Source organism: Heptranchias perlo, chromosome 17 (assembly GCF_035084215.1).
Source record: "Heptranchias perlo isolate sHepPer1 chromosome 17, sHepPer1.hap1, whole genome shotgun sequence".
NCBI lineage: Eukaryota > Metazoa > Chordata > Chondrichthyes > Hexanchiformes > Hexanchidae > Heptranchias > Heptranchias perlo.
Window position 1 is genome coordinate 55,958,876 of NC_090341.1, and position 25,011 is coordinate 55,983,886.

The 25,011-nt window shown below is 47.0% G+C and overlaps 2 protein-coding genes across 2 annotated transcripts in view; one reads left to right on the forward strand and one right to left on the reverse strand.

Moving 5' to 3' along the window:
• Window positions 1-25,011, reverse strand: part of LOC137334324 (E3 ubiquitin-protein ligase RNF123) — a 370,362-nt gene that overhangs the window by 89,292 nt on the left and 256,059 nt on the right. The window lies entirely within an intron of this gene.
• amigo3 (adhesion molecule with Ig-like domain 3) lies at window positions 14,705-17,357 on the forward strand. Its single transcript, XM_067999013.1, has one exon. It carries the CDS (start codon window positions 15,295-15,297, stop codon window positions 16,807-16,809), a length of 1,515 nt encoding a protein of 504 aa, XP_067855114.1. The 5' UTR covers window positions 14,705-15,294; the 3' UTR covers window positions 16,810-17,357.

Here is a 25,011-nt window from a genome sequence, read left to right on the forward strand (position 1 = left end):
GGGGTCAATTGGAAATTTCAAGACTGAGAGCAATAGATTTTTGTTGGGTAAAGGCAGGTAAATGGAGTTGAGGTACAGATCAGCCATTATCTAACTGAATGGCAGAACAGGCTTGAGGGGCTGAATGGCCTACTCCTGTTCCTATGTTCTCAATTTCTTTGCTACCATTGACACCATCAACCATCCTATCCTCTTCTACCGTCTATCGTTGGCAGTCAACCTATGTGGCACCGCTCTCTCCTGCTTCCATACAAGGACGACATTACATATCTTCCAGTGGTTTCTCTTCACTGGCCTGCATAGTCATCACAAGTGTATTTCCCTCAACTGGTTCTCACTAGATGTCTTTGACACTCTGCACCTCTCTGTATTGATTTCAAAGTCATTTCCCTTTTGCAAATGCCTCACCCTCACTGAGTGACCTTCTTTAGCTCAATGTCCCTTCTCACACCCTTTGTTTCCCTAACACTGGTCTGCTCCTCATTCTGTAGCCTTTATGCTCCCTCATTGGTGGGTACTCTTTCTGCCACTCCCTCCCGAAATCTTGCTAGCAAAAATTCTCTCAGATCTTAACCCCTTCTCTTGCTTTTTAAAAAAATGACATGGCCCACTTACCCCTTCCTTCTTCTCGCTCAATGTGCCAGCTGTGACTCGATTGGCAGCACTCTCGCCTCTGAGTCAGAAAGTCGTGGGTTCAAGTCCCACTCCAGGGACTTGAGCACATAATCCAGTTGACACTCCAGTGCAGTGTTGAGGGAGTGCTGCACTGTCTGAGGTACCATCTTTCATATGAGACATTAAGCCGAGGCCCTGTCTGCCCTCTCAGGTGGGTGTAAAAGATCCCATGGCACTATTTCAAAGTAGAGTAGGGGAGGTGTCCTGGCCAATGTTTATCCTTCAACCAACATCACTAAAACAGATTATCTGGTCATTATCACATTGCTGTTTCTGGGACCTTGCTGTGTGCAAATCGGCTGCCACGTTTCCGACATTATAACAGTGACTACACTTCAAAAAGTACTTCATTGGCTCTATAGCGCTTTGGGATGTCCTGAGGTTGTGAAATGCGCTATATTTTCACCCTCACTGCGAGGTTTCTGAGATTCTGAAGTGAGGGCTACTGTATATATTGCTTTGAGGAAAGCAAGTTGTTGTTGAATGATTTTTTCCCCACCCCCAGCCAGTGTGTGAGATGCTGTTTGCAATGAACAAATAGCCGTCAGAAACTATATTGCAGGAAGCGGGGGGGGGACCTTGGACTTCAAAACAAGCTCCCAATATAGTACAAGTCTCAAGTGGATGCTTGCACTGTGCCGGAGCCATTAGGCAGCTTAGTCCCCAAATGCTTCATAAATAAATCTAGAACATGTTCAGGCAATAGGCTGAGATTGAATCAATCACTGAGACCTCAAAAGATACAGACAGTTAAAGAGCAGCCACTAGAAACAATTGCTGGTTGAAGTGAGCAGCATCACCTGAGAGGAAGATCAAATCTCTCACCGCAAAAAGCACAAAGCCACTTTCAACAACAATTCAACTAAATTAAATCCCTCATTTGAATAAATGGAGATGATAATTAGAGGGGTAGAGTTTCTACTTTGGGCGCAATCGGCAATTGGGCACAATTTACCCCCCAAAATTGCGCTGGCTGAGTTTCATTCCGATTTTCCGCTAAAACGTATTAACATAATCACAAATATAAAATCTTGCATGGGTCAGCGCAATTCGGTAGCTTGACAGAATGTTGTTGTGTATTATTTTTTGCAATAAAAGTATTCAGTGATGTATTTAAGAGTGGTAACCTGGTGCGGTTTTATTAATACAGCTGAAAATGGGTTTATCACAAAAAATAAGCATTTTTGATAAGAGTGTCCAGTCCTCCACCTGTGAGAAACCGGATTTAAAATCACTGATTAATTTGAAGGCCCTCCGTGAACGGCCGCAAACAGGTGCAATCAGCAGAAACTCGTCATCCTCATCCGTTCGATCGGGGAGCGTGGCCAGTTTTGTGGGCGGGGCCAGCTTCAATGCAATGATTTTTGAACCAGTGCAAGAGATTGCAGAAACTCGAATTACGCTGGATGTAATTTACGGCCAGCGTACATCAAATTCCTCGATCTTCTGCGCTGATCAGGCCAGATTGTGCTGATAAAACCAGCGCGATCGAGCGGAGACTCTACCCCATAATGATTAATACATATGTAAATATGGTAACTTTTAAAAAATAATTACCAATTAAAAATATATAGCTCCACTTGAAGGGTTTTATACCTAGGTTAACGTCCAGAAAGCAGCACGTTGCTTACAGATGGCACAAGGGTGTGAGTATGGTGCACAGTTGTGAGTGTGTCACACAGTAGAGAATGCACCCCCAAGTGTGTATGAGCAGTAGATCAGCAGGCCTTAACCTCAGAGCTTTATATGGGATGGTGAATAGCAACAGGACACAGAGCAAGGGGGTAATGGGAAGAGGGTTCATGAGTGCAAAAGTACGGTTAGAAAGGGCCTCGGGGAGGCTTGAACGCAGGAAGAGTAAAGCAAGGCAGAAGTGCTGAGGAAGAGATTTGCAGAGGGTGAGGGGCTGGTGGGTAAAGGAATGGCTGCCAAAGGTGGAGCAGAGGGAGTGACCAACGCTCAGGAGGCTGACGTTGGAGGGTGCACGCACTGACACAAGGTGGAAGGAAATCACAGAGATAGAGATGGCCAAGGCTCTGGACGGATTTGAAGGTGAGGATCAGATTCTTGAAGTCAATTCTTTGGGATGCAGGAAGCCAGTGGAGAAGACAAGCTTCATGGAGATCTGGGCCTTAGCGTAATAACACAGGCCACAGCATTTTGGATGACTAGTACTTTATGGAAGGTGGAAGTGAGGATGCCAGCAGGAGGGTGTTGCAGAAGTCCAGACGTGAGATGATAAATGATTTTGCCCGGGCGTGGCTAGGAGGGAGGGGATGTAGACAGGTGACGGTGTGGAAGAGAGAGAAAGCGGTCTTGGTAATGTATCGGATGTGCGGTGAGGAAGGTGAGCTCGGGGGTCGAGAAGTACACCAAGGAACTGTACCTTTCCGTGTAATCTAAGATGGCAGGCGGGGAGGAGATGGAGCCAAGGGCAGTGTCGAATAGGTTTGGCTGGGAGCTGAAGAGGGTGCCTTCAGTTTTGCCAACATTAAGCTGGAGGAAATTCTTGCTCATCCAGATCTTAATCTTAAACAGGCAGCGAGAGAGATTGGCAACAGCTGTGGAATCAATTATAAACCTCAAATCAAACAGCAAGAGGATTAATTTGCGGGAAAGCATATGTCTTCTGTTAGGTATTGTCAGGAGCTTGCATCAATAGCCAAGTCGAGAGCTGCCCTGTAACCAGGTGCTAGGGGAGTCACAACAGCATAGAATCATACAGCACAGAAGGAGCCTCTTTGAAAGAGCTATCCGATTAGTCCCACTCCCCATTGGCCTGCAATTTTTCTTTTTCAAGTATTTATCCAATTCCCTTTTGAAAGTTACTATTGAATCTGCTTCTACCATCCCTTTTTGACAGTGCATTCCAGATCATCATAATTCGCTACGTAAAAAAATTCTCCTTATTTCGCCTCTGGTTCTTCTGCCAATTATCTTAAATCCGTGTCCTCTGATTACCGACCCTCCCACCAGTGGAAACAGTTTCTCCCTATTTATTCTATCAAAATCCTTCATAATTTTGAACACCTCTATTAAATCTCCCCTTAACCGTCTCTGCTCTAAAGAGAACAATCCCAACTTCTCCAGTCTCTTTACGTAACAGAAGTCCCTCATCCCTGGTATCATTCTGGTAAATCTCCTCTGCACCTTCTCCAAGGCCTTGACATCCTTCCTAAAGTGTGGAGTCCAGAATTTCTCCTCAACCCCTCTGTGGTTCTATTTTATCCGCGGGGAGGAGGTGAATGATTGACTCTCGATATGTTGTCTGTGCTCAACACCTCCTCCTCAGTCTTCTCAAGATCAGGGACTTGATGTGTGGAGAATCATGGAGGTGAACTGGTTGGCCAATGCACCCAACACACACTGGCACTGTCCAACCCATTGCTTCAGGGAGAACCTTGCATCTTCATTTGTTTTAATTATTATTTGTGCAATCTGTTAATAAAACTATACATCCAAGCTCCTCCAATCGCTCAGTGGATAAGAACGCTGCCCAGTGTAGTACTGAGCCACATAGACCACAAGGTCCCTAATTCAAACCGCAGTCTCAGCTGGGGCTCCAGTTGGATTTTTGTTTTGGCATCAGTGCCCTTGGATGGGAGGGCGTGGGAGTGAAATCAGCCCTCCTAGTCATTATCTGATAACCCGTGCTGGAGTGCCTGGACGTACGGGCATTGGGTGAGAGCAGGTCAGGCTTGGCTGTGAGTTTCCTGCAGTTGAATATCCTGCTGGAACTGGACTCACACACGAAGATTGGCCGGGTGAAATACTAGAGGGTGGATGTGGAGTTGGACACCAGCAAGAGACAGCAGCTTCAGCAAAGACACAAAAAAACAATAAATTATAATCCTGTTTGCCCTTGTTGCTGTTCTATTAAACTCCTCCATCCCTCCTGAATGTCATTGAGAAACTTGCCAACTATTGAGCAGGCACCACACAGGCAATGGAAGGCAGTCTCCTGGTTTCACATTACGGAATATATTGAATTTTCACGGATGTGGTACAAAATACCGTAGACAGTAATTGCTAGCAAATAACTATTTAATTTATGAGCCAAAATTCAGCGGAAAGTTATACAGCACTGCTACAGAGTACAAAGCAACCACAATGATGTTAGTCGACTTAAAAGGGACTGAGACTAGAGGTAAAATTGTTCCTTCTCTTAACGGAAGAAGGTGAGATTTATCTCGATCGGCACTCAATCCAAATTAATCAGGAATACAGAACCCGTCACCGCTCGGGAACGCAGGCTCCATCACAGCTCAGGAATGCAGGCATCGTCACAGCTCAGGAACTCTGCCTCATTTTTGTCACTATTATTCAGTAACACAGCTCCCACATACCGTGATGACTCAGTAACACGGCTCCCACATACCGTGATGACTCAGTAACACGGCTCCCACATACCGTGATGACTCAGTAACACGGCTCCCACATACCGTGATGACTCAGTAACACGGCTCCCACATACCGTGATGACTCAGTAACACGGCTCCCACATACAGTGATGACTCAGTAACACGGCTCCCACATACCTTGATGACTCAGTAACACGGCTCCCACATACCGTGATGACTCAGTAACATGGCTCCCACATACCGTGATGACTCAGTAACATGGCTCCCACATACCGTGATGACTCAGTAACACGGCTCCAACATACCGTGATGACTCAGTAACACGGCTCCCACATACAGTGATGACTCAGTAACACGGCTCCCACATACCTTGATGACTCAGTAACACGGCTCCCACATACCGTGATGACTCAGTAACATGGCTCCCACATACCGTGATGACTCAGTAACACGGCTCCCACATACCGTGATGACTTAGTAACACGACTCCAACATACCGTGATGACTCAATGACATGGCTCCGACATACCATGTTGACTCAGTGACACAGCTCCCACATACCGTGATGATTCGGTGACACGGCTCCCGCATACCGTGATGATTCAGTGACACGGCTCCCACATACCGTGATAACTCAGTAACACGGCTCCCTCATTCCATCATGACTCAGTAACATGGCTCCCACGTATCGTGATGACTCAGTAACACGGCTCCCACATACCATGATGACTCAGTAACACGGCTTCCTCATGGCCTGTCCTGGTTTGATAAGACAGCTCTCTCACAATGTTTTGGCTCAGGAATCAATCAGGGACTTTTCCAAGCCAGTCCCATTGATGATTTCAATCAGTGCTCGGGCAAAAAAAAAAGTTTGGAAAGAAATAGCAAGAGAAGTAGGCAGAAGGTAGAAACAAATAGCACTGGTGATCAGCTTTTGTATTGTCTGACTTATAAATGGCGACAGATCCTTTATCAGCGATAAAAGGAAGAGCGAGAGAGGAGAGAGAGCGGAACACGGGATCGGCAATACAAGGAGGAGAGAGAGAGAGAGCGGAGCACAGGATCGGCGATAAAAGGAAGAGAAAGGAGAGAGAGAGAGAGCGCGGATTCAGCGATAGAAGGGAGAGAGAGAGAGAGAGAAGCGCGGGATCGACGATATAAGGAGGAAAGAGAGAGAGCCCGGGTAAAAGGTGGAAAGAGAGAGAGAGAAGCCCGGGATCGAGGATAGGGGGGGGGGGGGGGGAGGGAAAGAGAGAGAGAGAGAAGCGCGGGATCAGCGATAAAAGGAGAGAGAGCGGAGCGCGGGACCAGCGACAAAAGGAGAGAGCGCGGAGCGCGGGATCAGCGACAAAAGGAGAGAGAGCGGAGCGCGGGATCAGCGATAAAAGGAGAGAGAGCGGAGCGCGGGATCAGCGACAAAAGGAGAGAGAGCGGAGCGCGGGATCAGCGATAAAAGGAGAGAGAGCGGAGCGCGGGATCAGTGACAAAAGGAGAGAGAGCGGAGCGCGGGACCAGCGACAAAAGGAGAGAGAGCGGAGCGCGGGATCAGCGACAAAAGGAGAGAGAGCGGAGCGCGGGATCAGTGACAAAAGGAGAGAGAGCGGAGCGCGGGACCAGCGATAAAAGGAGAGAGAGCGGAGCGCGGGATCAGAGATAAAAGGAGAGAGAGCGGAGCGCGGGACCAGCGATAAAAGGAGAGAGAGCGGAGCGCGGGATCAGTGACAAAAGGAGAGAGAGCGGAGCGCGGGACCAGCGATAAAAGGAGAGAGAGCGGAGCGCGGGACCAGCGATAAAAGGAGAGAGAGCGGAGCGCGGGACCAGCGATAAAAGGAGAGAGAGCGGAGCGCGGGATCAGTGACAAAAGGAGAGAGAGCGGAGCGCGGGATCAGTGACAAAAGGAGAGAGAGCGGAGCGCGGGATCAGTGACAAAAGGAGGAGAGAAGAGAGAGCACAGAATCAGCGATAAAAGGAGAGAGGATAGAGAGAGCAGAGCGCAGGATCAGCAATAAAAGGAGAGAGGAGAGAGAGCACGGAGCACGGGATCAGCGATAAAAGGAGGAGCAAGAGCGGACAGAGTGGAGCGCGGGATCAGCAATAAAAGGAGGAGAGGAGGGAGCAGAGCACGGGATTCGTGATAGAGAGAGGAGAGAGAGAGTGGAACGTGGAATCAGCAATAAAAGGAGGAGAGGAGGGAGCAGAGCACGGGATTCGTGATAGAGAGAGGAGAGAGTGGAACGTGGAATCAGCAATAAAAGGAGGAGAGGAGAGACCGACAGCGGGGAGAGGTGAAAAAACACCTAAAGTGATGTCAGCACAAGGGAAGGAGTTGATTGGTGAGTAGCTGGTGAGTGTTTTTTTTTGGTGAATGTTATTCTTTTTTTAAAAGTCTTGAACTTTATTTTTGTGTTAAGTTTAGTTAATAAGAGAATAAATCGAGTCATGGCAGGGAACCTCAGACCCGTTGAATGCACATCCTGTGCCATGTGGGAACTCCAGGATGCTTCCCGTGTCCTGGACAACCACAAGTGCAGGAAGTGTCGTCAGCTGGAGGAGCCCGAGCTCCGGGTTTCGGAGCTTGAGCAACAGCTGGTGTCACTGCAGTGCATCCACGAGGCTGAGAGTTTCGTGGATAGCACGTTTCAGGAGGTGGTCACTCCGCAGCTTAAGAGAGTGCAGGCAGAGAGGGACTGGGTGACCGCCAGACAGACAAGGAGGACCAGGCAAGTAGTGCAGGGAGTCCCCTGAGGGCATCTCACTCTCTAACCAGTATTCAGTTCTGAATACTGGTGAGGGAGAAGGTTCCTCTGGGGACTGCAGCCAGAGTCAAGGCCATGGCACCATGGGTGGCTCAGCTGTACAGGGGGAGGAGACAGGTCAGGAGAGCAATAGTGATAGGGGATTCTATAGCTGGCGGAAGAGACAGGCGTTTCTGCAGCCGCAGACAGGATTCCGGGATGGTATGTTGCCTCCCTGGTGCCAGGGTCAAGAATGTCACTGAGCAGCTGCAGAACATTCTGGAGAGGGAGGGTGAACAGCCAGAGGTCGTGGTCCATATCAGTACCAACGACATAGGCAGAAAGATGGATGAGGTCCTGCAGGCAGATTTTAAGGAGTTAGGAAAGAGATAATAAGCAGGTCCTCAAAGGTAGTAATCTTTGGATTACTCCCGTGCCACGCACTAGTGAGTATAGAAATAGGAGGATAGAGAAGATGATCGCATGGCTGTAGAGAGAGTGCAGGAGGGAGGGCTTTAGATTCCTGGGGCTTTGGGACCAGTTCTGGGGGAGGTGGGACCTGTACTGGTGGAAGGATTGCGCCTCAACGGAGCTGGGACCAATGTCCTCGCGGGGAGGTTCGCTCGTGCTGTTGGGAGGGGGGGGGTTTAAACTAATTTGGCAGGGGGCTGGGCACCAGGATGTAGCATTGGGAAGGAGAAACCAGGTGCACAAAGGATTGGGAGAGACAGATAGCACTAGAGCAAGAAATAGTACGGTATTGAATGGGATCAGACTGAGAGAGAATATAAGAAAGTCTAAGATAGGTTTGCAGTGCATGTGTGTAAATGCACGAAGCGTGGTAAATAAGGTTGGTGAGCTGCAGGCGCAATTAGCCACATGGGAATACGATGTCGTGGTGATAACGGAGACCTGGCTCAAAAAAGGGCAGGATTGGGTACTAAATATTCCTGGATACAAGGTGTTCAAGAAAGATAGGGAAGGGAAGAAAGGAGAGGGGTGGGTGGTAGTACTGATTAAGGAGAATATTGCAGTGCTGGAGAGAAAGGATGTCTTGGCGGGGTCAAGGACAGAATCTATTTGGTTAGAGTTAAGAAACAATAGAGGTGCCATTACACTACTGGGTGTATTCTATAGGCCACCAACTATTGGGAAGGAGATAGACAAGCAAATTTGCAGAGAAATTACAGAGAGGTGCAAAAGCCATAGAGTGGAGATAATGGGGGACTTCAACTATCCTCATATAGACTGGGATAGTAATAATTAAAGAGGTAAAGAGGGGGAGGAATTTTTGAAGTGTGTTCAGGAGAACTTTCTTGACCAGTACGTTTCTGGCCCAACGAGGAAGGAGGCATTGCTGGACTTGGTTCTGGGGAATGAGGTGGGCCAAGTGGAGCAAGTGTCAGTGGGGGAACATTTAAGGAACAGCGATCATAGTATCATATGGTTTAGAATAGCTATGGAAAAGAACATGGACCACTCTAAAGTAAAAATACTCAATTGGAGGAGCGCCAATTTCAATGGGATGAGAACTGATCTGGCCCGGGTAAATTGGAATCAAAGATTGGCAGGCAAAACTGTAATTGAACAATGGGTGGCCTTTAAAGAGGAGATGGTTCGGGTACAGTCTAGGCACATTCCCACGAGGGAGAAAGGTAGGGCAACTAAAGTCAGTGCTCCCTGGATGACAAAAAAGATAGAGAGTAAGGTGAAGCAGAAAAAAGGGGCTTATGACAGATGTCAGGTCAGATGTCAAGTGAGAACCAGGCTGAATATAGAAAATTCAGAGGGGAAGTGAAAAAGTAAATAAGAGGGGCAAAGAGAGAGTATGAGAATAGACTGGCAGCAAACATAAAAGGGAATCCAAAAGTCTTCTACAGGCATGTAAACAGTAAACGGGTAGTATGAGGAGGGGTGGGGCCAATCAGGGATGAAAAAGGAGATCTACGCATGGAGGCAGAGGGGATGGCGAGGTACTAAATGAGTACTTTGTATCTGTCTTTACCAAGGAAGAAGATGCTGCCAGAGTCTCAGTAAAGGAAGATATAGTTGAGATACTGGATGGGCTAAATATTGATAAAGAGGTACTAGAAAGGCTAGCTGTACTTAAAGCAGATAAGTCACCCAATCCAGATGGGCTGCATCCTAGGTTGCTGAGGGAAGTGAGGGTGGAAATTGCAGAGGTGCTGGCCATAATCTTCCAAATATCCTTAGATACGGGGGGGTGCTGCTAGAGGACTGGAAAATTGTAAATGTTACACCCTTGTTCAAAAAAGGGTGTAAGGATAAACCCAGCAACTACAGGCCAGTCAGTTTAACCTGTGTCAGGAAAACATTTGGAAAGGATAATCCGGGACAGAATTAACAGTCACTTGGACGAGTGTTGATTGATTAAGGAAAGTCAGCATGGATTTGTTAAAGGCAAATTGTGTTTAACTAACTTGATAGAGTTTTTTGATGAGGCAACAGAGAGGGTAGATGAGCACAATGCGATTGATGTGGTGTATATGGACTTTCAAAAGGCATTTGCTAAAGTGCCACATAATAGGCTTGTCATCAAGATTGAAGCCCATGGAATAAAGGGGGCAGTGGCAGCAAGGATACAAAATTGGCCAAGTAATAGGAAACAGAGAGTAGTGGTGAACGATTTTTCGGACTGGAGGGATGTGTACAGTGGTGTTCCCCAGGGGTCGGTACTAGGACCACTGCCTTTCTTGATATATTGTAAACAATTTTACAACACCAAGTTATAGTCCAACAATTTTATTTGAAATTCACAAGCTTTCGGAGGCTTCCTCCTTCCTCAGGTGAATGTTGTGGAAATGAAATTCTCGAACCCTTTGCATTTATAAATCACAGAACAATACCTGGTGATTACAGACAGTCTTTCCAACTGCCCGTTGCCAAGGCAATCACAGTGTGCAGACAGAGAGGTGTTACCTACAAGGCCACCGAAAATACAAACACCCAAAAAAAGAGAGAGAGAGGCAGAAACATAGAAACAACCGGAAGGAAGAGAAAGACAGCAAATGACCCGTTATATTAAAAACAGATAACATTTGTTCGCTGGTGGGGTTACGTGTAGCGTGACATGAACCGGGATCTTGGGTTCATGTCACGCTACACGTAACCCCACCAGCGAACAAATGTTATCTGTTTTTAATATAATGGGTCATTTGCTGTCTTTCTCTTCCTTCCGGATGTTTCTATGTTTCTGCCTCTCTCTCTTTTTTTGGGTGTTTGTATTTTCGGTGGCCTTGTAGGTAACACCTCTCTGTCTGCACACTGTGATTGCCTTGGCAACGGGCAGTTGGAAAGGCTGTCTGTAATCACCAGGTATTGTTCTGTGATTTATAAATGCGAAGGGTTCGAGAATTTCATTTCCACAACATTCACCTGAGGAAGGAGGAAGCCTCCGAAAGCTTGTGAATTTCAAATAAAATTGTTGGACTATAACTTGGTGTTGTAAAATTGTTTACAATTGTCAACCCCAGTCCATCATCGGCATCTCCACATCATTTCTTGATATATATTAATGACTTGGACTTGGGTGTACAGGGCATAATTTCAAAATTTGCAGATGCCGCAAAACTTGGAAATGTAGTGAATAGTGAGGAGGATAGTGATAGACTTCAAGAGGATATAGACAGGCTGGTGAAATGGATGGACAGGTGGCAGGTGTATAAAATTATGAAGGGCCTAGATAGAGTGGATAGGATGGACCTATTTCCCTTATCAGAGAGGTCAATAGCCAGGGGGCATAGATTTAAAGTGATTGGTAGGAGGATTAGAGGGGAGCCGAGGGAAAATTTTTTCACCCAGAGGGCGGTGGGGGTGTGGAACTCACTGACTGAAAGGGTGGTTGAAGCAGAAACCCTCAACTTATTTAAAAAGTACTTGGACATGCATGTGAAGTGCCATAACCTACAAGGCTGCGGACGAAGTGCTGGAAAGTGGGTTTAGGCTGGGTGGCTCATTTTCGGCCGGCGTGAACACGATGGGCCGAATGGCCTCCTTCTGTGCCGTAAATTTTCTTTGATTCTATGATTCTATTAACGCAGAAAAATGCGAAGTGATACATTTCAGTAGGAAGAACGAGGAGAGGCGATATAAACTAGAGGGCACAACTCTAAAAGGGGTACAGGAACAGAGATCTGGGGGTATATGTGCACAAATCGTTGAAGGTGGCAGGGCAGGTTGAGAAAGTGGTTAAAAAAGCATACGCGATACTGGGCTTTATAAATAGAGGCATAGAGTACAAAAGTATGGAAGTCATGATGAACCTTTATAAAACACTGGTTCGGCCACAACTGGAGTATTGTGTCCAGTTCTGGGCACCGCACTTTAGGAAGGATGTGAAGGCCTTAGAGAGGGTGCAGAAAAGATTTACTAGGATGATTCCAGGGATGAGGGATTTTAGTTACGTGGATAGACTGGAGAAACTGGGGTTGTTCTCCTTGAAACAGAGAAGGTTGAGAGGAGATTTGATGGAGGTATTCAAAATCATGAAGAGTCTAGACAGAGCAGATAGAGAGAACCTGGCAGAAGGGTCAAAAACCAGAGGACACAGATTTAAGGTGATTGGCAAAAGAACCAAAGGCGACATGAGGAAAAACTTTTTTACATTGCGAATGGTTAGGATCTGGAATGCACTGCCCGAGGGGTTGGTGGAGGCAGATTCAATCATGGCCTTCAAAAGGGAACTGGATAAGCACTTGAAAAGAAAAAATTTGCAGGGCTACGGGGATAGGACAGGGGAGTTGGACTAGCTGGACTGCTCTCGCACAGAGCCGGCACGGACTCAATGGGCCAAATGGCCTCCTTCTGTGCTGTAACCTTTCTATGATTAGAAGATGGTAAGACTCCCTTTCATTGAGACCCAATTACCTGTCGTACTTGCAAAGTGTAATTCCATTTGGGTTTTGTTTAATTGGATCAAGGAACTCTTGTGCCTTTACAATTTTTCCGACCACTTCACGTCAGCCCATGGAAGGCAGCTGTACTATTTTTGAACTCGGTCCAGGAACAATAAAGACTAGAATATTCCAATTGCTTGAAATATATTCTATAAATAGAGGCCTGAGCCATGTGTTTGTACATAGAGCTTGTTGTACTTCAACAGATTCAGAGGGGCAGCAGAGGTATTTTGGGAAAGAACTCGTGATGGTGGGAGTGCTAACCCTTCATGCCCTGTGGGTTAATGCGTGTGTTTTACTTGATGTCACAAGCTATAGTCCCAAGTATTGCTATATTCGTGCCCCATGTGAAAAGAAAGAACTTGCATTTCTATAGCGTTTGTCATGACCTCAGGTCGTCCCAAAGCCCTTTACAGCCAATGAAATACTTTTGAAGTGTGGTCATCGTTATAATGTAGGAAATGTGGCAGCCAATTTTTGCACAGCAAAATCCCACAAACAGCAACGTGATAATGACCAGATAATGTGTTTTATTGATGTTGGTTGAAGGATAAATATTGGCCAGGACATGGGGAGAACTCCCCTGCTCTCCTTTGAACAGTGCCATGGGATCTTTTACATCCACCTGAGAGGGCAGATGGGGCCTGGATTTAACCTCTCATCTGAAAGACGGCACACCTCCGACAGTGCAGCATTCCCTCAGTACTGCACTGAGGTGTCAGCCTGGATTTTGTGCTCAAGTCTCTTGAGTGGGACTTAAACCTACAACCTTCTGACTCAGAGGCGAGAGAGTGCTACCTACTAAGCCACAGCTGATACTCTGTGACAGGGCACTGGCTGAAAAACGTTTGCAATACTTTCTCAGTGGTGCATGTACACAAAGTAAAAAGTCAACACCCCCACGCGATAAGCAGATCACAGTCATTAGGTGCTGTATCTGCTGCAGTGGAACCTTTACATGCTAATACGACAGTTTTCAAATGGAACGATAAGCCTCTAAATGCAGTGAAACAACAATATATGCCAGCAGTGGCACGCGTGACCCTGGTGACCTGGGTCCAAGTGATATCATTCCTACTACTTCCGGCTCAAACACACTTGTGTAATGTAATAACCAGAACATGAGATGCAATATATCACCAAGTGAAAGGAGAGAGAGGGGCTAGCAAGCTGGTGCTCCAATAGGAGGAACGGAGGAGCGGGCGAGTAGGGATTGATGCCTGCAATTGCACACGCATCGAGCTCCTAATTTCAACCCTGCTGTCAGGTTGAGGTGTTAACCCATTAAGAGTGAGCCAAAAATCAGCAAATGTTTCCCCTGGGCTGTTATCATACAGGTACTAGATCAAGAGCAACATTGCCCGATGTCTGAGAACAGCCTGCTCACCCATCTTTTTTCCGGGAGTTCTGCGTAGCGCAGTGAGGAGGTCATTGCACCTTGTTCAGGGAGTCACATCTGATCCGGTGAGCAGGCTACAGTGAGAGCTAGTCCCGTAACACTGTGTCCTAACAGTGCAAGCTATCTCCATAATCCTTGTCCTTAAATACATAGCTAGCTTCCATCTCCCATCCCATGTTATTACAGTGAGAACTAAGTCCCCTGATCCTGTGCCCTCACAATGAGAGTAGGCCTTGTGTTTTCATTTTGAGAGCTAGTCTCTATTCTAATAGTCTTGCAATCAGACCTAGACATATCCCTGTACCCTTGAAAACCTCATGCTCTTACTGTAGAACTAGCCTCTGTCTTTGACTCTGCTGTTGCCTAAGAGAAACAAGTACAGTTTACAGCTCAGACAGGCAGTTCAATTCCACCCACTAGCGGTGAATGGAGGCCGCACAGCACTGCAATAGAAACCTACTTAAACAGTGACCAAGCTGCTCTGCTGATTGGCTACACAGCTGGCAGCCAATCAGCATCAAGTCATGTAGAGGCCCTGCCCACCCAGTACCGAGCCTCCCATCCACTCCAGTTTAAATAGACATTGAAGGAAATCAATTATACACAGGCTGTGGGGATGACGGAGCGTTATGCTTCATCACTAGTCAAAAACAGAAAGTTATGAATTGCTGCTGAGGGACGGTGTGTCTGCATTTAAAGATTTGTGCAGAAAGAAACAAGTGACTGAAGCAGAGACACCAGGGGACGAGAGCCTTCGTTCATTCATTTCGCGTTGATTGCTGTATTTTGTATAACTTCATCTGCCTGGAGATTACAGGGAAGGGAGTTTAACACTCTTGATAACGTTGTGTACAGTTGAGAGGTCCTGAGTCATCACCAGCATCAGCAGTAGCTCTGCCGAGGGGAATGGCACACACTAACTGAACTGAATGAAATTCTCAGCTGTAAGTACTTAAAGAGAGTACTGCAGGGAAGACTGTGTGAATTGATACTGGGACAGTATGCCGTCACATTAAAGCAGCCACACTCTCGGTGCTAAACACGCAGCTCTGAACTCTCCTGAAAGACGACAGCCCTGCAGTATGTGGCTCCTTGTGCTGTTCACGGTTCACAGTTAAATGTCAAGACTGATGAGAAATGTAAGTGACTGTTTAACTCCTCGGCAAACTTCACTGCAGTGTCTCAGAGTGGAGCACTGGGGTTAGACCATGAGTAGCCTTGGATTGGTGGCTCCGGTTCTGTGGTGGCTCGTGGCAGAATTGCTGTTATGGGAGTCATTCATGCAAAGAGCAGGAGCTAGCCTCCATACTTGCCCTGGGGTATGCATTTGTGCCTCGGACCTGCTGAGCTGCGTCAGTCGAAGCCTGTCCCTGGTGCCTCCCGGACTCCCCATGACTGCAACCAGCCTGGACCTCAGTCACAACAGCCTGCTTCAGCTGCAGGACAACTGGCTGGCTCGGCTACCTCGCCTGCACACACTCAGGATCGGCCACAACCGCGTCAGCCATATCTCCGCGGGGGCCTTCCAGAACGCCTCCCGGCTCACGCACCTGGACCTGTCCTCCAACCGGCTGCACTCTGTGGAGAAGCACTTCTTCCAGGAGCTGACCAATCTAGAAGAGCTGCTGCTTTACAACAACCAGATAGCGCGAGTGGATACCAGCGCCCTGGTCAGGCTCAGCAGTGTGCAGAAGGTGTACCTCAGCTGGAACCTGCTGACCGATTTCCCATTCACCGCCTTAGAGGAGGGCAGCCTGCCTCAGCTAAAGATAATGGACATCTCCTCCAACAGGCTGTCTTCCATCCCCGTCGACAAGGTGATCGCGTTGCCTCAGACTGTTAAAAATGGTCTCTACCTCCACAACAACCCTTTCATGTGTGACTGCACTCTGTACAGCATGTTCCTGCACTGGGAAAAGAGTGGGTTTAATTCCGTTCACGACTTCCGAGAGGAACACACCTGCCTAGCTCTCAGGCAGCCCAGGGCCTCGCTGCGTTTCCTGAAGCACCGTAAGATGTTTGAGAACTGTACCTCTGCCGCCCAAGGGTTAATCGGGATGGCGGATGCCAGCTTCAAGGGGGCAGTGGGGGAGCCGCTGCTGATTGGCTGCAACACCAGCTTGCAGGACGAGCAGACAACCTACCTGTGGATTTCACCAAACAAGGAGCTCATTGCTCACTCCAGCAGCATCAACCAGACGTTCAAACTCCACTCCAACGGGAGCCTAGAAATCCGCAAGGCTCAGAAAGAGGACTCTGGTATCTATATATGCATGGCGACCAACAAGCGGCTGATGCGCAACGAGTCCCGCGAGATCAACGTGACCGTGCATCACGGGAAGTACGAGGGGGAGGGTTTCAACACTGGTCTCACCACGCTCCTTGGCTGCGTGGTGAGCCTAGTCCTGGTGCTCATGTACTTATTCCTGACTCCATGCCGCTGCTGGTGCAGGCCGCCGCGAAATCCCACCCCACCGAATGAGTGCAGCGCCCAGTCGTCCATCCTGAGCGCCACCCCGCCCTGCAACGACGATGCCAGCCGCAAAGCCAGCAGCGGCAAACACGTGGTGTTCCTGGAGCCGGTGAAGGACTGCCAGAATGGCAAGATACGGCTCGCCGTCAGCGAGGAATTCTCAGACTCCAAAAGCCCTAAAATCCTGCAGCTAAAATCAGACTCGGGGTCCATCAGTTCCGTCTTTTCAGACACTCCGATTATGCACTAGGTTCAAGAGGTGAAAGGGCATCCGCTGCCTCAGGTCAGGAAGCTTTTCCTAATGCTGCAAACGTCTTCCTGATTAATCTATTATACTTACTGAGAGTTAATGGTCCGAAATAGAGCAATGGAGGGATGTTGTGCACTAGCACTCTACATCAAAGACCAAAACGTATTTTTGTCAGTTTACAAGTAATTCTGCTGCACATTTAATATAAAGTCAATACTGCAGGTAATTATAGGTTGTCGCTAATTCCAGGTCTCATCACCCATCACACATGCTTAGTCTGAATCTCCACTTTCATCCTGATGCCTTGCTTTTGGCAGGGACTTCCTCCCAGGCAATCACGCGCGCAGCAATCGGAAAAGGCCTGGGATGGGTGAGGCCGGGAGAGGGGACCTGGAGTTTTTAACCTGCCTCTAAACTGATGAGTGGTATGAAGGAAATGAGTACCACTTCAAATATATTGTCCTCAGTATATATGTACGGTATTGTATCTAAGAAAACACTGTATCATAACATGTGTTACATGTCCTTAACAATGATGTAATCCTTAATAAGACCTGATTTATAATAAATAATTCTGTTCATTTCTACCCTAGTATATCGCATGTGCCAAGTAGAATGTGGCAGAGAACAATAATAAATAGGAATTGTTGGCTGCTGCTGTTACACAATATGGGAGAGGGTGGTCCCAGCTTCTTTACAGCTTATTCTCAGAAAGGAGGGAGGGTAATAGAGAGACCCCTCTGGAAATAGCCTCGATGTTATTGCACTCATTTTCTCTCAACCCTGTTTTTCTTTTAAATTACCAGCTCATCGATTTGAGGGAACTTAGTGCTGGAGAATGGACCACTTCCCATTTCAGGCACCCTGTGTCAGCATCAAGCACTCCCAGGTCATTTTCTACACAAGGTGCCCCAGCTTCAAACTCAGAAAAGCACCCACTGTGGCAACAGTGTGACAACTTCTATTTCCCTCAACAGACATCGTCTGCTCTCTCTAAGTCAGATTGCTACTTCAAATGAGATGTATTTAAGAGTGAAAGAAAGAGAGAGAAAGATAGGGAGAGACAGAGTGAGAGAGGGAGGGATAAAGAGAGAGGGGAAGAGGGAGAGAGGAAGTGAGAGGGGGATAGAGAGTGAGATATAAAGATAGATGGAGAGAATGAGGGAGAGAGAGAGAGATAGATAGAGGGATAGGGAGAGAGAGGGAGAAGATGAAGGCGGAAGAGGGAGAGGGGGGACGAGGGAGAGAGAGAGAGAGACAGTGATGGAGAGAGAGAGAGAAAAAAAAAGAGAAAATGAGAATACTGCCCTATAAATGCAGCCGTGCTATTTATAGCACTTGAAGGAAGGCCCTGGGGATTGTGACATTGGTTGGCAAGGAAGAGGAATGAGGAAATCAGGGAGTCCCAGATACTGTGGAGTCGGATTTCCTAAAACAGCACATACGAGTTTGCTTTAAACATAGACTACATTTTACTCTCCGGTGTACAGTGTTTGATGAAGCATTCTGTTACATTCTGTTCCTTTTTCGTCCCATCTCCAACAGTGCCTGAATGCCACAGTTATAGAATATTTTCAAGTTTATATTTAGCAAGGTGCAATGTTCACCACTCAAAAGCACAAAGCATTTATACAGTTGCTTTGTACAAGTCTATTTCCACCACCCTCTGAATATTTACATCAGATATCCACAAGCAGCTGTCAAGAGATGGTAATAAAGAACAATGACCCAAAAATCTGTCCACGGGCCTGCCAAAAAGACTCCATCCTTCACTTTCACAGCACCGGGTACTCGTCAAAACCTCCTGATGCCATGTGCTGTCTCTCAGGTACTCGATCAGCAGGTTACACAGTGCAAGGTGTACATGAGCTTTTCATCACTTAATTTAATTAACGTCCTAAAATTAAAACACTCACAAAGAGTCTCCATGTTTCATTCACACATGGACCCAGCATGACTCATTCCCTGGACTTCCTTTATCCAGCGTGGCTCCATACAACTCAATCCCTGGTCACAGTTGTATCACACTTGTGATTCAGTGCAATATTCACCCTGGTCCTATATATATATCCAGTGTGACTCCAGATGGTTCATTTGCTGGTGGCACTGCTGCCAGTGTGACTCAGAATAGCTTACACCCCTGGTCACTTTTATAACCTGTGATTAGACAGGTTACTCCCTGAGGTTACAGTGTAATCGGAGTGCGTGCTGCCTAGGGTCACCTGGGGCAGTAGTGTTAAAGTACTGCCTACATGACTCCGTGCAGCTCATTCCCTTGTCACACTCATGCCCAGTGTTAAGCCCTCTCTGTTTACACTATTGCGGAACGTGACCTCGTGTGGCTCACGCTCCAATTACACCACTGCCCAGTGTAATTCCATGCAGTTCACTCTCCAATTACACGACCACCCAGTGTAACTCTCTGCAATTCACTCTCCGATTACACTATTGGCCAGGATGGCTATGCAGCTCACTCTCTGATTACACTACTATTCACTGTGACTCGTCCAGCTCACTCTCTGATTACACTACTACTCACTGTGACCCATACTGCTCACTCCCTGAATACACTACTGCCCAGGGTGATCCTGTGCAGCTCACTCCCTGAATACACGACTGCCCAGTGTGATTCTGTGCAGCTCACTCCCTGAATTACACTATTGCCCAGGGTGACTGCGTACAGCTCACTCTCCGATTATACAGCTACTCACTGTGACCAATGCAGCTCACTCTCCAATTACACGACTACTCACTGTGACCAATGCAGCTCACTCTCCAATTACACGACTACTCACTGTGACCAATGCAGCTCACTCTCCAATTACACGACTACTCACTGTGACCAATGCAGCTCACTCTCCAATTACACGACTACTCACTGTGACCAATGCAGCTCACTCTCCAATTACACAACTACTCACTGTGACCAATGCAGCTCACTCTCCAATTACACGACTACTCACTGTGACCAATGCAGCTCACTCTCCAATTACACGACTACTCACTGTGACCAATGCAGCTCACTCTCCAATTACACGACTACTCACTGTGACCAATGCAGCTCACTCTCCAATTACACTACTACTCACTGTGATCAATGCAGCTCACTCTCTGATTACGCGACTGCCCAGGGTGACCCTAGGCCGCTCACTCTCCAATTATGTTATCACTCACCATGACTGTGCAATTCATTCTCCGATTACACTACTACTCACTGTAATCAATGCAGTTCACTCTCTGATTACACTACTATTCAGTGACCAATGCAACTCACTTTCTGATTATACTACTGTCCAGGGTGACCCTATGTCGCTCACTCTCCAATTACGCCATCACTCACCGTGACTGTGCAACTCATTCTCCGATTACACTACTGCCCAGTGTGACACTGTGCAACTCAGTCTCCAATTACACTACTGTACCCTGTGACTACGTGCAGTTCACTCTCCGATTACGCTACTGCCCAGTGTGACTCCGTACAGCTCACTCTCCGATTACACTACTGCCCAGTGTGACTCCGTACAGCTCACTCTCCGATTACACTACTGCCCAGTGTGACTCCGTACAGCTCACTCTCCGATTACACTACTGCCCAGTGTGACTCCGTACAGCTCACTCTCCGATTACACTACTGCCCAGTGTGACTCCGTACAGCTCACTCTCCGATTACACTACTGCCCAGTGTGACTCCGTACAGCTCACTCTCCGATTACACTACTGCCCTGTGTGACTCCGTACAGCTCACTCTCCGATTACACTACTGCCCAGTGTGACTCCGTACAGCTCACTCTCCGATTACACTACTGCCCAGTGTGACTCCGTACAGCTCACTCTGCAATTTCAACAACTTGCATTTACAGAGCAACTTTAATGTAGAAAAACTGCCTAAAGTACTTCACAGAGCCTTAAGGGAAAAAATTGGTCACTAAGCCTTGGAGGCTGAAGGCACTAATGGTGGGGCGCAGGGAGTGGGGGGGTGCACAAGTGGTCAGGAAAGGAAAGTTGGTATATACAGATGATTACTGCATTCTAAAACATTTATCACAAAGAATTATATTGAATCTACAGCACAGAAACTGGCCATTCGGCCCAACTGGTCTATGCTGGTGTTTATACTCTACCCAAGCTTCCTCACACTCTAATTACCTCTTCCTACCCTGCCCTCAATTCTCTCTATTCCTGCCCTCAGTTCCCTCGATTCTCACCCTGACTCCCGTATCCCTCTATTTCCTTCTCCCTTATGTATGCATCAAGCCTCCCCTTAAATGCATCAATACTATCTGCTTCAACCACTCCATGTGACAGCAAGTTCCACATTCGCACCACTCTCTGTGTAAAGAAATTCCTCCTAAATTCTTTATTTGATCTGTTAGTGGCTATCATATATTTATGCTTCTTTGTTCTGGACTCACCCACAAGTGGAAACAGTTTCTCCACATCCACCCTATTAAACCCCTTCATAATTTTAAAGACCTCCAACAGATCTCCTCTTTTCCAGAGAAAAGAGCCTTAGCCTGCTCAATCTTTCCTGATAGTTGCATTCTTTTAATTCTGGTAACATCCTTGTAAATCTGTTCTACACTTTCTCCAGTGCTTCAATATCCCTTTTGTTGTATGGAGACCTGAACTGTGCACAGTTATTGTTGAGAAATGGACTACTTTAATTAAAAAAGAACTTTGTAACTTCATCACAGTTAAGAAAATATATCTATCCATATATTAAAAAATAAAAATATAAAAGTAAATAGAGTTGAGGTACAGATCAGCCATAATGTAATTGAATGGCAGAACAAGTTCAAGGGGCTGAATGGCCTACTCTTGTTCCTACGCCTATACCTACACACACACATACACACAGTCCCAGGCACAGAACACTTAGCCCCTGCCTCTCTGTCTCACACATATATGCGCACACATTGCCAGGCACTAAATAATTCCTGTGTTTCGGTTTTTACAATGCTGCTCAGACACTTTGTTCCATGCTCCCCAGCACCGAGATCATGCGGTAACTGTTACCAGTCTCTAAACAGATTCTTGGTATCAGGGAAAATGAGCTTCCACACAAAATGTCTGCCTCCGACCAGCAGTTTGAAAGTATATGGCGCAGGATCAAAGGACCTGGAGGCATCAATTAGTGTACAGATATCTCTAACATTTAGCGTTATGGGCCAGTAAACACAAATACCCTTCCTTTTTAAAGTTTTCAATTAGCAACTCAAAGTCTCAGTGTCGATGGGCACTTTTATCAGCCAAGCTCTGTCGCTGAGCAATGGGACTGCTTTGGCGTGAGCTCTCACAGATACTGGTTTTCTCTAAATGTGGGCGTACCTCCCTTCACTCACAGAGAATGGTGCAACACCAGTCTCGTACAAGGTGAGATTTCTTGAAAGAACAGCACACCTCCTGCTGTTCAATGGGATGTCCCACTTCGGGAGAGTTGACTGACAGAGGTCTCTGCTGGGTGGTGTTGCTCACTCAACAGCGTCCCATCGCCTCACACTAACGGGAGAGGCGCCTAATGCAGGTTTTTCCTGAGTGGGATTGTTTGTTGACATTCCCCACCATTAGTAATAGCAACAGTGCCTTGCACAGTCTAGTGTTAGTCTCCAGTTACTGGCCCCCACACGGTGCGTACTCTGATCCTACGCAGTTCAGAAAGAGATGTTACCCTTTTAAATTCCACTTCAGTCATATGGCACCATATTTATTTATTTTTGCAATGTCCTGATCCTACTTTGTTCAAATGCACATTTTCCACGGGTGCAGGGAAAGCACAAACGTACTGTGACGGCACTCAGTCATGATGTAATTTCCACAGCAGCATCCTCACCGATCTGGTGAAAGCAAGGCTCAGACTCTGAACAGAAACAGCTTGTGACAACGCTTTACTTCCTCATCTTCACCTTCTGATGTTAGCCGAGGGAGTGGAGCTGGGCTGTCAACTCCACTCAGGAAGGCCAGCAGTGTAACGTAACGCGAGGCAGCATTCAACCTCAAACAGGAGCTGCTGTGCGATTGCACATTATTTTAATGATAGAGTTCAGAGTCCGCACATGGAGACAGAAGGTCCTGGTTGTGAGAGATGTGAAGAGTGACAACATCCTGAGATGCAGCATTTCAAAAGGTCACATCAACTCTTGTTACTCTGAATTTCATTAAAGTCTGAGCCTGCAGCAGTGGCACTACAGTGCACAAGGAAGGAAGGAAGGAAGAAAGAAAAAAGTTGCATTTATATAGCACCTTTCACAACCTCATGATGTCCCAAACTGCTTTACAGCTAATGAAGTACTTTTTGAAGTGTAGTCACTGTTGTAATGTAGGAATCGCGACAGCCAATTTGTGCACAGCAAAGTCCCACGAACAGCAACGTGATAATGACCAGATAACTGTTTTTTTTTTATTTTGGTTGAGGGATAAATATTGGCCAGGACACCCCTGCCCTTCTTCAAAATAGTACCGTGGGATCTTTTACATACACTTGAGGGGGCAGGTTTATCATCTCATCCGAAAGACATCACCTCTAACAGAGCAGCACTCCCTCAGTACTACACTGAAGTGTCAGCCTGGATTATGTACTCAAGTCTCTGGAGTGGGATTTGAACTCTCAACCTTCTGACTCAGAGGAGCGAGTGCTACCACTGGGCCATGGCTGACACCACATAAGTCAGTCCCCACAACCAGTCTGGCTTCAGTGTCTGAGTACGGTATGCACAAGAGAACAAATTCTAACAGGACTAGACAGACTAGATGCAGGGAGGATGTTCCCAATGGCTGGGGAGTCCAGAACCAGGGGTCACAGTCTCGGGATACGGAGTATGCCATTTAGAACCGAGATGAGGAGAAATTTCTTCACACAGAGCGTGGTGAACCTGTGGAATTCTCTACCACAGAAGGCAGTGGAGGCCAAGTCATTAAATATATTCAAGAAGGAGATAGATATAGTTCTTAATGCTAAAGGGATCAAGGGATATGGGGAAAAAGCGAGAACAGGGTACTGAGTTAGACGATCAGCCATGGTCATTTTGAATGGCAGAGCAGGCCCGAAGGGCCGAATGGCCTACTCTTGCTCCTATTTTCTATGTTTCTATGTTTCATTTGTTTCCAATTTGGTTTCATACTGCTGCACAGAGTCAAACTCTGGAATATCACACTGAACTAATGATTTTGCTGTATGGTAATGGACAGATGGATCAGCTCAAGGCTGAGAATTGCACCCATCCCAATATCCTCCCTTCATGGATGCAGCCACACAGCCAAGTATTAGTAGCATTGAGCCATCTGCCCAGTGTAGGTGCCCCATCCTGTACTACTAATGCATGCCTGTCTGTCCAACACATCCATGTGTAATGACCTAAGACCCCTGTCCAGTACAAGACAAGTGATCCGTCCATTCCTGACAGAGACTCACCCAACCAGCACCGGACAGGCACTGCATCTATTAATACTGACAATGAACCACCCAACCAGCACAGGACAGGCACTGCATCTATTAATACTGACAATGAACCACCCAACCAGCACCGGACAGGCACTGCATCTATTAATACTGACAATGAACCACCCAACCAGCACCGGACAGGCACTGCATCTATTAATACTGACAATGAACCACCCAACCAGCACCGGACAGGCACTGCATCTATTAATACTGACAATGAACCACCCAACCAGCACAGGACAGGCACTGCATCTATTAATACTGATAATGAACCACCCAACCAGCACCGGACAGGCACTGCATCTATTAATACTGACAATGAACCACCCAACCAGCACAGGACAGGCACTGCATCTATTAATACTGACAATGAACCACCCAACCAGCACCGGACAGGCACTGCATCTATTAATACTGACATTGAACCACCCAACCAGCACCGGACAGGCACTGCATCTATTAATACTGACATTGAACCACCAACCAGCACAGGACAGGCACTGCATCTATTAATACTGACATTGAACCACCCAACCAGCACAGGACAGGCACTGCATCTATTAATACTGACATTGAACCACCCAACCAGCACAGTACAGGCACTGCATCTATTAATACTGACATTGAACCACCAACCAGCACAGGACAGGCACTGCATCTATTAATACTGACATTGAACCACCCAACCAGCACCGGACAGGCACTGCATCTATTAATACTGACATTGAACCACCCAACCAGCACTGGACAGGCACTGCATCTAT

Bases quoted from the DNA above. Each gene is read 5' to 3' on its own strand.
- amigo3 (XM_067999013.1), top strand. From the start codon at position 15,295: ATGAGTAGCCTTGGATTGGTGGCTCCGGTTCTGTGGTGGCTCGTGGCA.